This window comes from Pistacia vera, unplaced genomic scaffold (genome assembly GCF_008641045.1).
Source record: "Pistacia vera cultivar Batoury unplaced genomic scaffold, PisVer_v2 Contig190, whole genome shotgun sequence".
Lineage (NCBI taxonomy): Eukaryota > Viridiplantae > Streptophyta > Magnoliopsida > Sapindales > Anacardiaceae > Pistacia > Pistacia vera.
The window spans coordinates 395,607-418,198 of record NW_022195991.1 but is presented as its reverse complement, the minus strand read 5'-3'; the positions used below and the strand labels follow the sequence as shown (position 1 = coordinate 418,198).

General features: G+C 32.5%; 1 protein-coding gene across 1 annotated transcript; it reads right to left on the bottom strand.

Moving 5' to 3' along the window:
* Positions 1-1,529: 1,529 nt before the first annotated feature.
* On the bottom strand, positions 1,530-2,611 carry LOC116127293 (MDIS1-interacting receptor like kinase 2-like). The gene is made up of 2 exons (XM_031412953.1): positions 2,146-2,611; positions 1,530-1,882 (listed from the first exon to the last, which is right to left on the bottom strand). The coding sequence occupies exons 1-2, from the start codon at positions 2,609-2,611 to the stop codon at positions 1,530-1,532; spliced, it is 819 nt and encodes a 272-aa protein (XP_031268813.1).
* Positions 2,612-22,592: the final 19,981 nt, after the last annotated feature.

Here is a 22,592-nt window from a genome sequence, read left to right as displayed (position 1 = left end):
TAACAATTTTTCGGGGTTCAGAAAACTGTTGAAGAGAAAACTTCCAGTAGCATAGCACAAATGACTTAGTACTTGACTAAGTCCATCAAAATTAACGACAAATAGTGTAAGTGACTAATTACGAGGAGAAACTTATCAAGTTTTTACTTTTTATGTTGGTGAGAGTGGGACATTAATAACCCTAATAGAAGTTAAAGAAGTAAAGTGTTTATTTTAATCTAATAATTTTTTTCTATATGCCTATGAAAGGTTTTAACCTCGTGAGAGGTCTGTGTAATTAATTATGGTAGATACGATCTTTCATCCAATTCTTTCTACTTTTACCCTCTTTAGTCTAATGGTTATTAAGGAAAGCCACTCTAGCGCCCACGTCGCTAGAGTCCAGTCAACTCTAGCGCTAAAGTACAACACTAGAAGAAAAGAAGTTTTTAATTTTTTTTAATTTCTTATTTTTAGAAAATTAAAATAACTCTTATATACATTTACTATTCTTTTTTTTTTAAATATATATTCTTTTACTTAATTTCGTTAATAAAATATAATTAATTAATTTGTTAGCGTAAATAAATTTTGACGTTTAATTTCTGACATTGATTTGAAGAATAATTAAAAAAAAAAAAAAAATTCTAGTAGAGTTACTATAGTGGAGGCGTGAAAGTTGCACTAGGATAAGCAAAGTCAATGAAAAGTCTTATTTACTAAACCAATTAAAAAAAGTGATATTATAACTTGTCAAAAGCAAAAAGGTTTTTAAGTAGTTTTCTCATAATTAAGTACGTGTTTAAGAAATAATCAATTAAATTTTAAACTATAGTAATAAAAGTGTTTGGTACTGATTAAGTTTGAAACTGATTATAAAATAGACTGATCCATAAAAGATTCTAAAATATTATATTATTTTCAAAGTTGATTTGATATATACCCTTGTATTATAGTTTTATTTACAAAGAATTTAAATTATAAATTAATTTAATTAAATTCTTTAAAAATTGTACAATTTAGCTTTTTGGAGCTTAGATAACAAACCAATATCCTCAGGATTTGGACCTCTACATTTGTTATTTGCTAGACAGAGTTATTGGAGAGCTTGGAACATCTAATCTCAATGGTCCACGGAATAGATTAACTTTGAGATTGAGGTATTGAAGCTTTGCTCAGATTGGCAAATACCAGTTCTGGCTGTTCCAGTGATATGGAAGATAATCAGACGATTCTTCTTAGCTGATCCCATGTTAGTTATTTGACTTCAACAAGTCTGACGATGATCCTCACTGTTACTACAGCTCTTATAACCGGGATTGAAGAACTGTCATCAAAGGAAAGCTTTTTACAATGGAGTAATATGATTTTCTCTTTTCCTTGTTTTTCACAGAATAAAAAGTTGCAATTTGGGTGCATCTAATAGTTAAAGCTACTCTGTGTCCATGAAGTTTTCACAAAGCAACTACTAAAATCTTCGTTTACTTTCGTAAGAAAAGGTTTTGGTCTTAATTTCATTTAACTACTTCATACTGGTAATGGTTTTTAATTCAGTTACAAACCCTTCTTACTAACTTTCTCTCACAAACGCGGTGTGTCTTTGCTGATAATTCTTGAGCAACAAAACGCATAGAAGGTCGTTCCTCAGGAGTGGTACGCGTGCATGCTAATGCTACATTAATCACAAAGACTACTTCTTCTGCTAATTGGCCTGTGGGAGGTGGGAGCCGTTGGTCTAAAACATCCTTCAGAAACAATTCTGGATTTTCTGACAAAGACGTTCTTGATGAAGATAGAGAAGTTAGGAGTTCACCCGGGTGCCTTCCCATCATAACTTCTAATGTCACCACTCCAAAGCTATAAACATCACTTTTATCTGTAACCCGCATTGTGAGAGCAAGCTCTGCACATTAAGAAATAAGAATAATTTAACAATCCAAGTTCATAAAGAAAGAAACATTTCATGAAAACAGATTCTAACTTTTAGATCACAAAGAGATAAAGTAGGTTTCAGGACAAGCATCTCTAGGAAAAGATATGAAGTAACCTTATATTTATGATAGGAAAACTTTTTATCTAGGAGAACTGAGTAATCTGTGTATTGTGTGAAGTGCCTGAACTCTGAAGGGACAAGAACAAAATGTACAAAATAAATTGTTTGCTTACCTGGAGCCATGTAGCCATAAGAGCCAGCAACTGTGGTCCAGTTGGAAGTATCTGGATTCAACAGTCTTGCAGTGCCAAAATCTGAGAGCCGTGGCTCAAAATCTGCCTCAAGCAAGATATTATTCAAAGATATGTCCCGGTGCACAATAGGTGGTGAGCAGTCATGGTGCAAGTAAGCAATTGCATGCGCCACTCCTTGCACAATTTTCACTCTCGCAGCCCAGTCCAGCTCTACTTTCCCTTCCAACCCATACAGAACTTTCCTCAAACTACCTCTTTTTACATATTCATAAACCAAGTACAAGCATCCTCTCTTGGAACAAAACCCGTGTAGCTTTATAATATTCCGGTGCCTAACATCCGTCAACACACGAATCTCATTCTCAAAACTTTGACGATTGGACAAGGGAACATCACTTGTGTAAAGGCAACTCAGGATTTTAGTGGAGACTGGAGAGTACTGCATTGGAAAAGGAGGAAAAAACTTTCTCGCGTTGGTTCCGAGTTGGGCACGTTCCCATGGGGCTGTGGAAATAACTCATGCAGATGACCGGAAAAACTGAAGGAAGAAACTAATCAAGTCATTTAATTATATTGAATGTTCAACTCCCTATTTTTATAACATTTGATTGAGATTACCAAGTATAATCTTAAAATAAATCTTCTGTTACCTCAAGGCTCAAACCAAACACACCCTAAAATACATTCAAAAATCCCTTACAGCTTAAAAAGAACTAAATTTGTTTGATTGGTTATACCATGAAAAGGAGTATTTTCTTGTTTCTGCGTTCCGCACCTTACAATCATCTGAACAGCTCACCTTGTCTACCGGATGATCTAAGGCCAAGATTGGTTGAATTGTGTTTGCTGTAATGATTGGTGGCTTCTTTAGAGGGTTAACAGTACCGACAGAAACCCCAACTGAGGGTAGGCCGTTGGGTTCTCCCTCACGGACGAGTGACCTAGGTAGGTTTCACGGGTTATGGGAAGTCATTTGGGGAATTGATCTAGTATCCAAGAGAAGGCCAACCATACTTCACAAATTACAGGGATAACCTATAATGGAAAAGCAGCATAATCCGGAGTTAGATACGGAAACGAAGAAAAAAACCTAAGAAAGGAGAACAATGTCTATGCTTGAGGGGGATGGGGACTTTCGCCAGGGTGGTTACTTAGGCTTGCCCAAATTATTGAAACAAAACAAAAAGGGTTTAGTGTTGACGCAAGTGTTTGAATAAGGTATGACTCATCCTCATCGTATGTGTTAATGTTAAGTATACAGTTTCAGATAATGATTTTTCAACTGTAACCTGTTCATGAAATCTAATCGTGCATCTTAAATCAGAGATATAAGAAAATTGTGTAAAGGGAAGCCATTCTGTTAATTATCTGAAAATACGGATAATAATTTCTGAAGAATAATTGGGTAAAATAGATCCTTTCCTACAAAGGTTTGTTTGTGCTAGCAGGCTAACAGGTAGAATAATTGGGTAAAATAGACACAGTATTGCTTAATGTTTTGTTGAGTTGAGGAAATTAGGTCATCAAATATTGGGTTCACTACAATATGTTATTAGTGATATAATTACGTGCACACCATTTGTCTGAAGCAAAATGAAAAAATCCTGCATGTTTTGAGGCATCTACAACATTCTTTTCTTTTTAATTCTGAGATTGTTAACTTGAAAATTCTTTGTATTTCGTTGTGAAAAGTTTGTGTATTATTAATTTATTGTGATTGTTTTGTTTATAACTTAAAATTTTTAAATTGAAGAATGAGTGTTAGAAGCAATGAGGGATAAAATGAGCATTTTGATGGTCAACTGGATGGAGAACTACCTGATAGATAGGGTTGAACCACTGTAGTTATTCCTATGTTAGTATTGAACAAGTAATATTAAGATGCCAAACCTGTTCAAACTAGAAAACACACATCTCATTCTTATCATCCTAGTGGCCACGATAGACTGGAAGATACTTTCATTGTGTGATTGCTGGAAAAATCAGCCTCATATTCCTCCATAGAAAAAGCCATTTGCAAACTTTTCCATGGAATAATTGCAGAACCATATTTATAGTCAAAGTCAAGCTAAGAGAAGACTCGGAAGGACATACAGTACTAGCTTTATTTCACTAGCTTGAACCCTTACATACNTCTCACATTGCTTAGTATTAAGCTTATTTGTTCAAAAAATATTAAACACCCCTATAATTACATAAACCCCTTGAAAACTATCAAAAACCCCCTTACAAAATTAAAAAACTCCCCAACAAGGTTATGTAATACTTTCTAAAGGAAGAAAAAAAAAAAAAAAAACCTTATTGCTGGAAATCAATAGTACCTCTGGTTTATTGTGTTCAACACATAAGATTAAATACATCACAGGGGAGGGATCCAAATTAATTGTTAGCACCGAATACAGCACGTAAGGTTCCAAATTTTGAAATATTATTATATGAAATCTATTATTTATTAATACTCATAGTAGAAATAACTGCAGAAAACTGATAATAAAAATAAGTAAATAAAACACACATTTTTTATTTCAATAAATAAAAAAAACAAAAATTATTCAGTTTCCCATGTATATTTTTCCACCCAGGTAGAGTTATCCCAGCTAAGGAAGAATGCGTCCTGTCTCACAAGCCAAAATACTTCGCCATGATTTGCATCTCTTTCGGGCTCAAACACAACCCATAGAGCGAACTGATTCTTCCAAAACGACTGGCACCTGTATTTAAGATTTTTATCCACACTCCAACTGTAAACAACGCCGGCGCTGACACCGCCGCCGAATCCGGGATCAGAATTTTCCGGCAAGCAAGTGAGACTCATTTGTCCCCCGTCCTTCGGCAGTGTACTGATAACATGAACCTTCGCCTGATGATTATCATCTGCTTCAAATGCTGTGAAGTGCAATGCAAGAAAAACAAAGAGAAGAAAACGGTAACGAGCAGTTGCCATTTTTATGAAGAAGATGGTTTACGTAGTTCGGTTGTTTATCCTTTGAGTAATACTACACATACATCATTTTTATACAACATTTCTCATACAATATTATGTGGCAAGATATGATTGACTATTTTAAAGTTAAAATTAAACTTTCACCCAATCACATCTTGCCACATAATGTTGTATGGGAAATGTTGTATGGGAATGATGTATGTGTAGTATTATTCTTATCGTTTTTATAAGCCCAAGAATGAGGTTTTTACATGGACACCCCTGAGGTTTAGTGAAGGAACGGAAGATTCACAGGTTTTGAAATAGAATACTTATACCCTTGTAATTTACACACGTTTGTAAAAAAATAACTATTATAAAGATAAAATAGAAAATACAAGTCTTTTATTTTCCAAATGCCTTATCAAATGTCGAAGTTTAATGTTTTTAAATAATTTAATATATTTAATATTTCAATCATGTGACAAATGTCGGACATTAGTTTCTTTGTATCGTAGGATAAAGATAAAATAAAGATATATTACTTACTATACTTAAGATTTGGTGTTATAATTAGCTTTTTAAAATGTTTGTCAATTAAAAGGGTGTAAGTGTTACATTCCAAAATCTTTAAGTCTTTTTTATTTCACTAAACCTCAGGGGTATCTAAAAAACCTCGCTGGACAAGATTTATGTTATATATTACCACAAATTAGGGTTGAAAATTGATCTAAAAAGGATATCCTTCCTTTTAAGTGATTTATTATTAATTAAAGCAGTAGGAACGGTAACTTCGGTCTTCAATATTATTATAATTATTGACTTTCCGTTCTTTGCATGTGAAGGTTCAAAATTCACATACCAGATTTTTTGTTATCTAATTTACTATCTAATCTACCAAAACAAGGAAAACAACTAAGAAAATATATTTTTTTGTTAATAAATGGAATGCTAATTGACTATTTTTATATTTTTAAGATACGTTACCATAACTCATTATTATTAATAAAATAAGGAAAATCCAATATAAATTAAATAATTATCCCTCGTATTAATTTTAATATATTGACATGTCATATGATTGTTGTGATACCATTATGGTATTCTATTTTTTTTCTTTTTTTTTTTTTTTTTTTTTTTTTTTTTTTTTAGATATGAATGTTATTATCCCACAAATTAATTATTCGTGTTTAAGAGTAAGAAGTCCAATATCTTTCAATTGAACACAAAAGAAAAATGAGTTCTTTCACCAATATATCTTGTTTCTGATGCTGGTTATGTGCAACGCGAAACTGACTTAGTAGAAGAGTGAATGTTGCGATATAAAATGATTAGGCGACGGGACGGATCTTAGATCATTGTAAATCCCTCGACGATGATCTTGGTGAGCATGTGTTCTTGTATCGACAAAAGTTTTGGTTTTCATTTTTGGAACAATTTTCGATTCCACTCTATTCTACTGGCAAAATGTCGTGAATGAGGCATCGTATTCCTTTGATATTTACGAACGCACTAAGGACACGATTATTGCGGGGCGCCGAAGGAGACAACGGAAGAGATTGCAACTGGAGCGTAAGATCAAGGGCTTGTTTGATTGTATAAAGGGTTAAATCTATTTGTAGCAGGTGGAAGTAATGCTTGCTGATCAATGTTTATGTTGATATATCTGAAAATTAATAATAAAATTGACAACGTTATCAGGTTTTATGAGTTTAATTTAATTTTTGAAATGAGAATTATAATCTTAAAATACATGCTGTTCCATAATCAATGAAATGATTAAAGCCATCGTATTGTACAGAACGTTAACTAGTTTTCTTTCGCTCGAGCCTGAGAGGCCAGTGTGTAACAATCAAATTTGAAAATAACTAGAAAACTGATTAATAATGTATAAATAAATATACTCATTTCAAATTTATTAAATTAGAACAGCTCTAAACTATTTTAGTATCTGTGCTAATTTTATGATTTGTTTATGTTTTCTGAATGAAAATGATAGGAAAAAAAAAACAATAAATGCTTTCTACATGTTTATCGAAAAACAATTTATTTTAAATAAGTAAAATTAAGAACACTCATTAAATATATTACAAATAAATTGTATAAAGTGGAGCTTAAATTGATCATATTAAAGAAATTAAACATAAAATTCATTTAGGAGAAAAATTTGAGCAGCAATTTGAGAGATGAGAAAGATACAAATTTGGGGATTTTATTGATTTGTTTTTTCATATTATGCAAAGAAATAAAAGATTCAACTCAAATTAAGATACAATGGTGAATCAATTTTGTGAGTTTCCAAAATGAAAAGGTTATTCAGAAACTCCAAATCAATGAAAAGGAAAAATAAAAATGGATTAATAAATGATCAAATTGTTCTCGAAACTCGATTTTAGAAAAATAAAAATACAATTTTTTTTATTTTTTAATTAAATCTGATGTATAATTTATGCATTTATTATGTTAATTATAAAGGAAAAGAACTTTTAAGAAATTGCATTGTAAGACTATTACAGGATACTTTTTTTTGGCAGCAACAAAAAATAAAAAATAAAAATACATAGCAAACTACATATTGATAAAAGTTTTATTTCATTTCTCACATTGCTTAGTATTAAGTTATTTGTTCACAAAAATATTAAACACCCCTATAATTACATAAACCCCTTGAAAACTATCAAAAACCCCTTACAAAATTAAAAAAAATCCCCAACAGGTTATGTAATACTTTCTAAAGGAAGAAAAAAAAAAAAAAAACCTTATTGCTGGAAATCAATAGTACCTTGGTTTATGTGTTCACACATAAGATTAAATACATCACAGGGGAGGATCCAAATTAATTGTTAGCACCGAAAACAGCACGTAAGGTTCCAAATTTTGAAATATTATTTATGAAATCTATTATTATTAATACTCATCGTAGAAATAACTACAGAAAACTGATAATAATAATAATAAACAAATTTTCAATTTCAATAAATGAAAAAAACAAAAATTATTCAGTTTCCCATGTATATTTTTCCACCCAGGTAGAGTTGTCCCAGCTAAGGAAGAATGCGTCCTGTCTCACAAGCCAAAATACTTCGCCATGATTTGCATCTCTTTTGGGCTCAAACACAACCCATAGAGCGAACTGATTCTTCCAAAACGACTGGCACCTGTATTTAAGATTTTTATCCACACTCCAACTGTAAACAACGCCGGCGCTGACACCGCCGCCGAATCCGGGATCAGAATTTTCCGGCAAGCAAGTGAGACTCATTTGTCCCCCGTCCTTCGGCAGTGTACTGATAACATGAACCTTCGCCTGATGATTATCATCTGCTTCAAATGCTGTGAAGTGCAATGCAAGAAAAACAAAGAGAAGAAAACGGTAACGAGCAGTTGCCATTTTTACGAAGAAGATGGTTTACGTAGTTCGGTTGTTTATCCTTTTATAAGCCCAAGAATGAGGTTTTTACATGGACACCCCTGAGGTTTAGTGAAGGAACAGGAAGATTCACAGGTTTTGAAATAGAATACTATACCCTTGTAATTTACACACTTTTGTAAAAAAATAACTATTATAAAGATAAAATAGAAAATACAAGTCTTTTATTTTCCAAATGCCTTATCAAATGTCGAAGTTTAATATTTTTAAATAATTTAATATATTTAATATTTCAATCATGTGACAAATGTCGGACATTAGTTTCTTTATATTGTAGGATAAAGATAAAATAAAGATATATTACTTCCTATACTTAAGATTTGGTGTTATAATTAGATTTTTAAAATGTTTGTCAATTAAAAGGGTGTAAGTGTTACATTCCAAAATCTTTAAGTCTTTTTGTATTTCACTAAACCTCAGGGGTATCTAAAAAACCTCGCTGGACAAGATTTGTATTATATATTACCACAAATTATGGTTGAAAATTGATCTAAAAAGGATATCCTTCCTTTTAAGCAATTGCGGGATTTGAGGTTTGCGTGTGATTTATTATTAATTAAAGCAGTAGGAACGGTAACTTTGGTCTTCAATATTATTATAATTATTGATTTTCCGTTCTTTGCATGTGAAGGTTCAAAATTCACATACCAGATTTTTGGTTAATAAATGGAATGCTAATTGACTATTTTTATATTTTTAAGATATGTTATTTATTGTCATACGTTACCATAACTCATTATTATTAATAAAATAAGGAAAATCCAATATAAATTAAATAATTATCCCTCGTATTGTTATCGGTAAGAGACAATTATATTTTTTTTAAATCTACAATTATTGACACTTAACAAAAAAGGAAAAAAAAAATTTACCTTATTTAAAGGTGACAAAAATCTTGGCCCATAAGTTAAAACAACATTTTTATTTACCTTATTTGAATTCTATGCATTTAAGTCTTGGCAAACATTAGTAAGAAAAAAAAAAAGATTTGATTTATCTTATTTAAAGGTAATGCATATAAGTAAAAAAATATTTTAATTCCATATTCTAAAGATAATTTACTTAATTTTAACTTCTTGCAGCATCACTAGAATATCTCCTTTTATTTTTTATCCTTTTTTAAGTTCCACACATTTATAGTAAAAATCACCAAAATACGTTTTAGAGTATGGTAAAAATCACCAGATTTGTCGCATGAATTTTGACGATTTGTTTTCTTATTTTTCTTATTTTACGATTAATTATTATATAATATAAGATACGATTGCATGGTTATATAAGTTGAAGCTTTAATTTTGTATACATCAAGGATATTTGGGATATGCACTAACTATAGAAATATAAAATATTAATCTATTATTTTCGTATGCAAATTGTTCATATTTATATATTGTATTAACTTTCTAAGGTAATTTAAATTTTAAATACAATTTGATGTCTACATTCAGTTGAACCGTGAGACCAAGTTTAATGGAGACGCTGCCGTTTTGTAAGAATAACCAAGTACAAGTTTGCAGAATTTCAGGACCAAACATCCTTGTTAAATATTTAATTATATCCTTAATTTATATAGTTTAATCTTGTGCCTACAACCACGGCGCTGCAGTTAAAGGTATCTTATTCGAAGGATTTGAACCAATAAGTTGGGATTAAAGTGTAATACAATATAATTTGAGTTTTTTCATTGTTTTAAAAAATAAAATGAGTTTCTAGATAAGATTCCAGTCTCGTTGATGGTATATATATATATATCAAGGAAGTTTTAATTTATTCCGTAAAAATATCAGTGGGCTACTAAAATTGTTGGATTGTATTTAGAAATATGGACTTTCTATATAAGCCCACCAAATCTCAGTAACAGAGCCATCTCCCCTTGATCATGATGCCCTCCAGACAAACGTTGTTGCAATAAGAAATTGAAGAATACGGATATTTTTATACAATATTTTTTGTACAATTTGATATAATAAAAGATAATAAGGTGAGAGTTTATTTTTAAATTAAAATCAATCAACCATATTTTTATTACATCAAGTTGTATGAAATATGTTGTATGTGTAGTATTATGTTAAGAATTTTATGTCCCAAAACAAAAAAAAATAATAATAAAAAATAAAATTATATTAGAGCTTTAATTTATTATTTTAATGGAAAATCTTATTCTAAAATTTTACTAAATTTTCCCTGAGGTATCAAGAAATAACAAGTTTGCCCCTTAGGTATCATAAATAAAATTTACCCATGCCGTTAGTATTCCATTAATTTAAGAGTTAATGACTTTTTCCCACCCGAAAAATGACGTAATGACCGTTTCTCACCCTCGGACTTTTGAAATATCACTTTAATACCCAAACAACATATTCCATTAACAGATTACATTAAAAACATTGATATCACTGTAAAGACGAAAATACCCTTAACTGTTTGATTTTAAAGTTTTTTATTATTATATGTCAAGTCCATACAGTCAATTACCTATATACCCTACTTTTCAATTATGAAATTACTATCATATCCCCAACAATGTGTAAAAATTAAGTGACAAATTTACCCATAATGTTTGCAATGAAAAACCGTTGAGAATTTGAAATTTTGACACATGAAATTACCATTTTGTCACTACAAGTGCTACAAACTAAGCTAATATTTATATTATATTACATGAATTTTGTCAATTTAAATCCAATAACAATCCATATTGCAAAATCACAATGTATTTTACTCAAAAGAGCGCAAATAAAATTTAGGAATTCAATACAAATCTCTTCAATAACGCACAATTAAAACAAATAGTTTTAAAAAGGGGTAAAACAAAAAGTTGGGGGGAAAAATATCATTGTCATTGTCATAATTTTGATTCAATATACATAGGGCAAAATGTGATCAATATAGGAGTTGTCCTTGGTGACCAAGATGATAATATTGTTGCATCCTATAATGCAAAAAAGTTGAGGATCTCCAAGATGTTGAGCCCTCGTCTTTGGAATTGCTATGACCTGAAACAAAATTTTACAATAACCTTAAGCCAAATTAAAAACTAATCAATGTCAAACCTAGAGGTGGGCAAGGCCCGACTAGTTGGGCCCAAAAAGATTGGTTCCAATTTGGCTGGGACTGGTTTTAGGCCCATGAAAATTCTCAACCCTAAGACCGATCTTGGGACCCGTCCTATGGGCCTAAGAATTTTTTTTCACCCCCTTAATTTTTTTTATATATTTGGTTAAATCTAAAATTATGTAAGGGGGTTTATGTCATTTTTCAGGGATGATTTGTAAATTTTTTAATTAATTAGTAAATAAATATAAATGAATGGTTATAATGGTTTTAATTTAAAGAGGTAATTTAATTGTAGCTTTGAAAATTTAATTTGAACTTAAACAATTAAATAAATATAAATGGATGATTAATTGGTTATAAATTAATATAGTTTTAATTTAAAGAGATAATTTAATTTCAATATAAATATAATATTCATACTTCACAATATTCAAATTTAATTTAAACTTAAACAATTAAATAATTTTTTTTATTAAATTATTAATTTACATGGTCAAAGTTTACATCCTCCAAACTCGTGTTTTTAAAGAGGTCGAGTAGTTCGAGATCTTCAGGGTGCTGTTATAGTCTTCTATCTGCATGAGTCCAATCCTGTAAACATGTTATGACTTCAACCATCTCATTGGTTAAAGAGCATCTTTTGTCTTCAACAATGCGGCTACTAATTGAGAATGTTAACGCGGATGCAATTGTCAAAATTGGCACAGGTAAAATGTCACATGTCATTTAGGCTACAATGGGAAATCGACCTGCATTTTGGTTCCACCATTGAAGTAGATCCATCTCACATTTATTCTTCTTGGTCATGTAGGACATGTCTATTTGTAGATACCGTTGCAGCTCATTTGGTCCATGTTTGTATGAGCTGGAGATGCCACTTCCACCACCACCATTACTAAGTTTCACATACGTCCACATGCTCGATCCCTATTGATAAATGTCTTCATTCAGGTTCCTGTTGGTCGTTCCACTGTACCTATTCTGAAATAAAGAAAAAAGGTTTTTCAATTTTCTGTTAAAGTCTATCAAATAAGAATTATAGTCATGTCCTAAATGTTGGCCTATCTCAGTAACCATACAATTAAATATGTTTAATTTAAACTTAGGATCTACAATAAGACATAATCTATATAAGAATAGAATATCTAACCAATATTTATGGTATTTTGATTCCGTGTATGAAACAACATTCCTTAAGTTTGGATTATATCTATGTTTAGCAAAAGTTTTAGAAATTTGAAGTAAAATATCTAAACACTAAATTAGTAGTATGATAATAAATATCACTTAATGTATTAGTGGAATCGTAAAAAACTTTAAGAAATGAATGAAAAATACTGCAAACCGTCCACTCATTATCATTGATGACTTTGTTTAGATAGTTCTTCCGATTGACGAACTTTGTAATTTGTGTTGCGGTTGGCATAGCTCTTTATAACATCAAGTACGTGGAGTTCCAATAGACATGCATGTCACAACATAACTTCTTTGGTCAAACTAGTGGCTCCTCTTGGAGACAATATTTTACGTATTCATTCCATCTTGTATTGCTATCAGCGATGAACCCAATAGTTGCACGCACCCTTTCAATCCTCGCGTGTAGAGCTTCTAAACCTGCTTTAGCAATCAAATTGATGATTGGCAAGCATATCTCTGGTGAAATTTTTTGCCTTCACCAAGCGGATCCAATCTCTTTTCAAATAAAGAAATTGTCACGGTGTTGGCAGTTGCATTTCAAGCGTTAGTGCCACAACTCTCTCAATTAATAAATAATCTTGCAAAACTTCAATAATCGCAAAATAAATAGTCTTAGCAAAAAAACGTCATCTACGATTTAGGTAATGTATTGTGACACTCAAAAAATCTGTTTTTGATCTAGTAGCTCACATGTTTGAAGTAAGTGCAACATATATATTTTGAAAATTTTCAAATTCTTTTTTAAGTTGATCTCTTATTTTAGTACAAAGTTTTTGTATGTCCCTTTTACCTGTACCTCTACTAATATGACTATATTGTGGACAAAAAACAATTTTAATCATATTAACAAAAAAAGACTTTTCAAATAAAGAAAGAGGAGAGTCCGCAACAACTATGTATTTTGCTATTTCCTCTCGTGCATGGAGTGCATTTATTTTTCAGGTTGAGAGAGTTGAGGATTGTGGATTAAAATTAAGTTGAGTTTGCATTTGCTACTAGGTTCGATTGAAGTTAAACCGGACTGCATATATTGGGGGCACTTCTTCTCTAGGTGTCGCCGCATCATCAAAGTTTCGTGCTCAATGCCGACAATGGTTGGACAAAAATTACATACCCCACATGTCTCTTCCCCCTGCCCATTTGGCTTTGCTCGTTTTGATTTGGTGAAGAATTGCCATACCCCAGACACGGCCCTCTTCGACAGTCTTCCCATGGTGTTGCAACTTGCTTGTGTTTGGTTAGACGTTGTCCTAGCCGTTTCTAGTTGTGGAATTGCTACATCTGGAAAGGGCGAAAATGGATCGAACCCTTCCATTTCTTACGTGGATGGAGGAATTGTAACATAATACTCATTTGGGGATAATGATCCTTCAAATGCATCATTTGGGAAATCCATTATGAATTTATGATAAAATAATAAATAACTAAAATGGAAGAAATTTAATAATATGAATAATAATATGAATAATAGATAACTAAATATAAATATAAATTGAAGAGACTTTGAGAATTGGAGTAGAGAGAATGAGAGACTGAGAGATGTGAGGAAAATGGGTGGACATAAGGGTTTATTTATAGTTTAGGGTCCAATATTTTCTTATTATTATTTTTTGTAAATTTATTTTAGCCCTTATATTTATTGTCAATTTCATATAAAATATGGGGGTTATGGATATTTTCCAGGGGTTTAAAAGAAATTGGGGAGGGGTTTTGGGACTGGGCCCTGGAGGAAGGACCAACTCTAGGAGCGGTCACTCCTCCTTGGGCTTGATCCGAGTTTTGGTCTGGGCCTTATAGGACCGGTCGTGGGTTTAGTTTAATTTTTAGGCCAGGCCTAAATTCCCACCTTTAGTCAAACCCAAATAGATTAGTCCACAAACAATTTGGGACAATGAAAATGATGAAGAAATAAAATGGTGTAGGGTTAAGCAACCAGGAGAGCTAACCAATACACAAACAAAGTAAAATTTCCACAAACCACTTGGGATAGTGACAACGAAGAAGAAAAAATCAGTTTAAGGAACAACCTTAATTTCAAACATTTTTTTAAAAGAAAACTCAAATCAACCAATTTCCCAAAGGTATTCCCATTCTATTGCAAGCAACTCAAGTATCCAACACAACATTGCAATAAAAAAAATGCAATTCAAGCATGTTCCAATGTACTGTTCCAACCAATTACAAGCATATATATTGAATTTCAACAACCCTTTTTAATTAACAAAATCATCTCCCAATTCAACCAAAACTTAACTTCATCTTATGGAACCAATTTCAACTGAAAATATGCCTTTTCACCATTAATTGAAACCACATGAGAACCATATATATAATCACATTTCTTAAAAACAAAGCTAGTGCAATATCCAAGAATCAATTTTGTCAAAATAATCTCCCAATTCAACCAAAACTTAAGTTCATCTTATGGAACCAATTTCAATTGAAAATAAGACTTTGCACTATCAATTGAAACCACACACACACACACACACACACACATATATATATATATATATATAATCACATTTCTTAAAAACAAAGCTAGTGCAATATCCAAGAATCAATTTAGCCGGCACATGCAGGACTGATTTATCACAACATTGAACAAAAATTTTCAGATATAAATCAAAGTATTTCACCGAAACAAAGCTAGTACAATATCCAAGAATCAATTTAGCCGGCACATGCAGGACTGATTTATCACAACATTGAACAAAAATTTTCAGATATAAATCAAAGTATTTCACCGTAAATTAGAACTAAACATGCAAGCTTAAGGAATGGTTCGGCCTTTTTCTAACATGTCTCAAAGTCAAAACTCAATTACACACTATATTCAACAAGATAAAAAAATAATAATAATAAACTAATGAACTAAACATTGATATGCAACTTATGATTCCATAGTATATCCGAAAGTTACTCAATCAAATTGTATGAACATGCAAAGCTTAAAAAGAAATTTGGCCTTTTTTTTTTAACATGTGTCAAGTTTCCTTACATCACTTTTCAAGCAAAACAACGTTAATTCATCTCTCTTGTAGTCGGAACCGGACTTTTTAAAGCAAGCAAGTCAACCAAAATTTCAAGAAATTGAAACAATTAGCTGAAATAAAAGGATGTGCATGCTAGAATTCCTATTAAACCGAAAGATTTTCATTCATTTTCCATTTCCGTTCACTCCTCGACTATCAAAGGCATCTCAAAATTAAACTAGTAGCCCATTTTCTTAATGAGCAACACACACCATTATATATATATATATATATAATTTCAATTACTTTCTCATACGTTGCCATTGCAAGTTCAGAGTTTCATGGTCTTTAAAGATGTTGTGACCCTGCATATTAAATTATAACATGAGGTTAGATGCTATAGAGTCATGATTGCTTAGAAAAGAACTAATCCAAAGTAGAATGCGTAAATATTGTTGCCTGTGTTGCGAGACTGTGGAGCATTGTGTTGACTTGAAGAATATGCATTTGTTATCGAAGTTGCAAGCCTAGCTCTTGAGGATGATCTGGTCATTGTTGCTACAAATTTTCTTTAGAATATAAAAAATGGAGAACAATATTTGTTAGCAAATTATCAACGAAAAAATAGTTAAAATGAAGAAATTAATAATACCCTTTGTTTCTCCTTTTATTTTCTGTAGCTGGATTATCCTTGCAAAATTTTTTGTTATGTCCCAGGACATTGCAAAACTGCATCTACGTGTAGAAACCCGTTTATTCTTGGGTTCCTCAGTAGGATCTCTCTTTCTTGCATTTGCTAGTCTACTCGACTTGGCATGCTTGTACGGGGGCCATAATTTTTCATCATTGACATCTGGCCAAGTGCACTTGTCTGGAACAAAATAGATCATATCTACATATGTTGCATGTACATTGGAATTTGTAGCTTCTCATCCATGTGCTCTTCAATGTTTTTCACATTCATGTGTAACAAACAACTAACCATGCACACATGGAACACCAGAGATATCCCATATGCCACAATCACACACTTAGTTCCATAAAACTAGTGTATGTTTTCTACCTTCTTTTACATTTTTGTCAATTACCTCAAACTTATCAAATCAAGATTAAACAACCTCAACACACCTTGCTAACTCAATCAACCTTTTTTTTTTTCTTTTTCTTTTTTTTTTTTTTTATGCACCACTGGCGGAAAAGGAGTTACCCAATCACTACCAGCTTGGAACCTACATTGCATTATTTTCATTACACTCATTCTGTACAGCTCCAATAAACTCATAATTGGGAGCTCTCTATTGTCACCTAACCATGCCTTGAAAACCTCACTCATATTGTTGGTAACATGGTCTGACTTTACTATTGGGTCAAAGGCATGCATGGACCATTTGTCAGGTTCATTCTCTAATATCCACTTGTATGCATCTTCATCAACTTCCCTCCCCTTACCCATGGCTACAACAAAATCAACCCTATTTGAAGCTTTACTCACTGTCCAAAACAAATTTCTTAAGTGGATACCCGAAATTTTTTGTCTGAAATTGGCATACACATGCCTAGCACAGTACCTCATCTTTGCGTTCAGCCAATGCTTCTCTAATGCATCTAAAATACCTTTCTACGTGTCACTCATGAATGTGACAAGACCAACATCTCCGAGAAAATCATGGAGTAAGCTTAGAAAAAACCCGTATGACTCATTGTTCTCTACCTCACAAATGCATATGGCCAAAGGGTGCTGTTGGCATCCATTGACACAGTAGATAGAAGAACCCCACCAAAATGACCCTTCAGATGACACCAATCAATCCCAATGAAATGTTGACATCCTTCTAAAAATCCTCTCTTTTGAGCCAAGAAACTTAGAAAAAAAATTTGAACCTTGGACTCTTTGGAACATTCTCTCTAATTGCCCTTAGCTTTGACATTGACCTAGGATTTGTGACACGAATAATGTGGTAGTACTTGAACAACCACATAAATGACTAAGCATGTTCTTTCGCAGTCATACCAGTTGCAATTTTCTTAGCCTTATACAACTTACAATTAGAGGCCTCTAGAAAATGTGCTCTTCCCAATTCATCATGTAATGGCTTCAAAGAACACCCCCTTATGTGACCTAATAAAGTCCCCCATTTTTTTGGCAATCCATGGGGCAGTGGCATAAGGATTATTGTACACTATGAGCACGTGTGGCTATGTTCATTTATTTTAATTTGATACGATCTCTTATCCACTATTAATGTGGCATGAATGTGGAATTGACACCCCTCTTTTTTGCAAATAGCTTTAATCCTCCTCTTCTCATTATACACTTTCTTCACGGCAAAACCTCTTTTAATTATGTAATCCTTAAAAACCTTTCTAAAATGGTCAACACTCATAAACACCTACCAAACCTTAAAGTGAATCTTCTCATCAACCCCATTCTTAAACTCATATTGCTTCATACGCCTACTCATCCTATTTACATTATCATCATCCCCAGTTTCATCCCCATCCTCATTATTAGGCTCATAATCAGACCAAAGACTCCCACTGTTAGCCCCATCCTCATTGCCATTATCACCATCTGCCTCACCTTGTACATTCTCCCCAACATCTACATCACCACTTACATTCTCAACACCATCTACATCACCTTGCACGTTCTCCCCACCATCACCATCATCTTCGTCAGACACATCACTCCAATGGAACTCATCCTTGATAGAATTTTGTTTGGAATTTGAGGTTATGCATCAGTAGTTTCTAGGTTTGTGTTAGCTTCTAGCAAAGCTGGTAAGGATTCTATTATTTGTATAGGCAAAGCTTTGATAGACAACTTAATGTCAACTACCCCTTTCAACCCATACTCTTAAAAATAAACATTACATCGTCATCACTGTTTAATAAGTATATTTCCCTAGACATAGGTAACATAGCTTCCACCCTAAACTTCTCATCAGGAAAAAGGTTTACTTCCTCATTCTCCTTGGCCGTACATTTCTTCATGTCCTTAATCAACACAATGTNAGCCGGTACAGAAATTCGGTGCTAATATTTCGGTGTCCGTAGTGTTATTGAATTTAAAAATCCAATTTAAGACATTCACATTTAAAATTAAACTTCTTGCTTATTTAGATTCAAAAGCGTCCGATTTTTACCTAATTTTTTACAATGATGTTACATATAAAAACTTCATATGAATTTTTTTATATAAATTAATGTGGCACAAAATAATTAAATGAATTTGTATAAAAAAGTTAATACTATAATTATTCAATTAATATAGATAAATGATGTATCAACATAAAAGTTATATCACATCATATTGTTTACACTTAATTTGTACAAGTAGTATAATTCAAATTTTAAATAATTATTTTTCTGTTATCATATTTTGATTAAAAAACAGAATATGTATTTGTTTACTTATTAGGATCATTATTCTGAAAATTAATCTGAATCAAATAAGATTTTTTCTATTGAAAATGAAAAGAGGAGGGATTTGTTTTCTATTATCATATTCTATTCAACTCAAAACATTTAAATTATTTTTTATCACCTATATTTGTTAATTTAGCTTAACACCCCTATAATAAAAGTTTAAAAATTAACTAAAGCACCCTAGCTAGCAACCATCGCCGACCTCTGTCACTATCAGAACTATTGGCCGATCGTGGGTCGATCTTGCCGTTTTTGGCCAAAATCTACGATCAGATCTATCTAGCCATTGACAACGACCAGATTTTGGCAGTTAACGATAGGCAGATTATAGTTGGTGGATTTGGTCGGGAAAGGCTAGATCGGCGCACGATCGGCTAGATTCAATCAGTTGTGCGCCTTTTTTACGACTGCCCACTGTCGTCTGACGGTGGTGGCCGATGGCCGACAATGGCTTGAATGGGTGGGGGTGCTTTTATTAATTTTTAAACTTTTATTGTAGGAGTGTTTAGCTAAATTAACAAATGTAAGGGGTTAAAAAATAATTTAAATATTTTCAGAAAATATTTTTCAAAAATGTACCAAACAACTTTTCAGCATTTTATCTAACTCTGTTATAATTTTCAGATATTATACCAAATACATTCTCAGCATCCTGTCTGTTGATACAAGATTTGCACCAACTAGAGCAATCTGATTAACCTTGATGGAATCGGAACCGATGTATGCGTGATTACAGATAATCGGCAATGTAATGAATTAAAAACAATAAAGTAAAATGACACAAAGAGTTTTTAAAGTGGTTTGGCAAGTTAAGATCTTAATTCTACGTCCACTGTTTTTGTATTAGCTGTGAGAGCTTACAATAGTAATCCTAGAACAATTTGCTAACCTCTTTCTCATCGTTGGAGAGGGTTTATATACAGATTTTGTACAAAGGAAATAACGAAAATAAAGGGATTATAATTAAAATTGAAATGTAACTCTGATATTCTCGTGATTGAGCGCTGAGATTGCACCAAGATTGTTGTCGATCTAATCCCTTCCGAGATATCCGGGATCTGAAGTCATCTGTGAGTTTGTTGAACAACTGTAGGGATTGGTCGCAACTAACTTATGCCAGGTCAAGCTAAATCTTGACGAGCTTATGTTGGGTCGGACAATTGATTAAGTCAAACTAATTCTAGATCGAGCTATAACCTTGCAATTCTCCTAGCTTGATAGAAAAACCACACACAACACAACACAATCCTATTCGATTTAATCCAACTCAACTTAACTTAAAATAGTAATCTACCAAACATGCCCTTAATAACTCGAAAATTATATTCCAATATACGTAAAAATAAGTAACTCACTTAATCATGGATCATAATATTAGTATCATATTTATTAGAAATGTTAAAATCGATTATATATCAATTGACATAATGGTATATTATATGCTTCAATATGATATGTATTAAAGAATTAATTTTTATAACAATCTAATATTAATATGAATTATGTGCAAACTAAGCATAACATAATTTAATGTTATCATTTATATTAGATATGTGACAAAAATGATATGTTTGACATCTCTAATATTTATTTCTAAATTGGTAAGAATAATATTACAAAAGATATGGTTGAGATTACCATTTTTAATAGTCATTTTGATATGGTACCACCTAGACCTGGCAAATACCCACACGTACCCATGGGTCAACAGGTACCTGTACCCAACAGGTGGGTACGGGTAACACACCTCTCGACCCATGATAATCTGACCCGTACCCGGCCCGCCTGTGACTTTTGCGGGTGGAAAAAAAATTTAAATCATTCATTGAAAAAACTTATCACTCTCAAACCCTAATCTAAACCAAAACTTATCAGTGAAAAAAATAAAAAACACAGCAGCTCATTCTCTTCTCTCACAGGCCACAGCAGCTCCACGACCATTCCTCTCAAAGCAGCTCCACGACCACTCGTCTCACAGCAGCTCCACTCCCTCACTCTCTCACTCTCACAGCAACTCCACTCCCTCATTCTCTCACTTCTCTTACGGCAGCAGCAAGCACCAGCAGCAACAGCAGGTCACGACCTCTCATTCTCTCACGGCAGCACAATAGTCAGGTCACGGCAGCAGCAGGTGTCTTCTCTCACGGCAGCAGCAGCACGGCAGGGCAGCAGCACGGCAGGTAGCGTAGGGTGTTTTTTAATAGAATCCAATTTTTTATTAAAGTTATAAAGCATAGAATCAGGGGTGGATATCCCATATTGTTGACTGGTTGAGTAACTTGAGTTGTTGTACACTGGAGAGTCTTTCATGTCCGTAACTTTTATTCTTCTCCAATTAGAATGATTCAATTGAATTAAAACTATAGAAGACAAAACTCATTATTAAATTAAAAAAAAAAACACTCACACTAACCAATTAGGAAGTTGAAAATTGACTACTTAAAAACGTGACGTGAGGGAGGCTTAAAAAGTTTTGAAAATAAATTTTGGACCCTAATATTGGCCCCTGCTCAAATATTTATTTTATTTTGACTCAAATAATGATGATTCACAATTTCACAGCATACACCAGATTATAATTTTTTTTTTTTTTTGGATGAATTGTTATGAATTATGATTGGTTATATTTATTGGAGTTGAGGGGTGTTGATTGTTGAGTTGGAAAAATCTAGTCATTTGGTAGAGCTGGTTTGCTTGTAAAATATATAAGAGTGTTTTTATTTTATTTTTTGGACGAATTGTTATGAATTATGATTGGTTAATTAATTTAAATATAAGTACTTTGTTGTGTCCTTTAGATTGGCTTGGTATGGAGGAGTCTACAGATTTAGGAACGGGTCGTAATGTAGCCATAGGTCAACTTCCTTCTACTGGTAGTACTGTTTGTCCAAAAAGACGTAAAGTTTCAGATGTTTGGGGTCAATTTGCAACATATGTAAAAGATAATGGGGAGGTAAGGCAAAGTGCATGAATTGTGGTAAGTCTTATGCACATGGTAGTTCCAGTCATGGGACTACGAATATGAGGCGTCATATGGAAGGTTGTCCTAAACGTACCATTACTAGTAGTGTAGATCAAATGATGATGGATTGTGATACTAAATTGAGACGTTTGAAGATTTCTCAAGAAATTTATCGTGAGAAGATGGCAATAGGAATCATAAAACATAATTACCCATATTCAATAATGGAACATGAAGGAATTAGGGATGTCCACATGTATTTGAATCATGAAGTTAAGCATTATACTAGGAACACCGCTAAGGCGGATTGCTTAAAGATATATTACAGGGAGAAGGAAAGGATTAAGCTTGCTTTAGAGTGGGTTTCAGGTAGAATATGTTTGACTTCTGATATTTGGAGTTCTTGTACTACTGATGGGTATATTTCTTTAACAGTTCACTATGTTGATGAGA

Excerpts from the sequence above, each read along its gene's own strand:
- LOC116127293 (XM_031412953.1), bottom strand. The coding sequence starts at position 2,611 with ATGCAGTACTCTCCAGTCTCCACTAAAATCCTGAGTTGCCTTTACACA. Across the intron at positions 1,883-2,145 it reads TTATGGCTACATGGCTCCAG|AGCTTGCTCTCACAATGCGG; the intron begins GTAAGCAAACAA and ends CTTAATGTGCAG.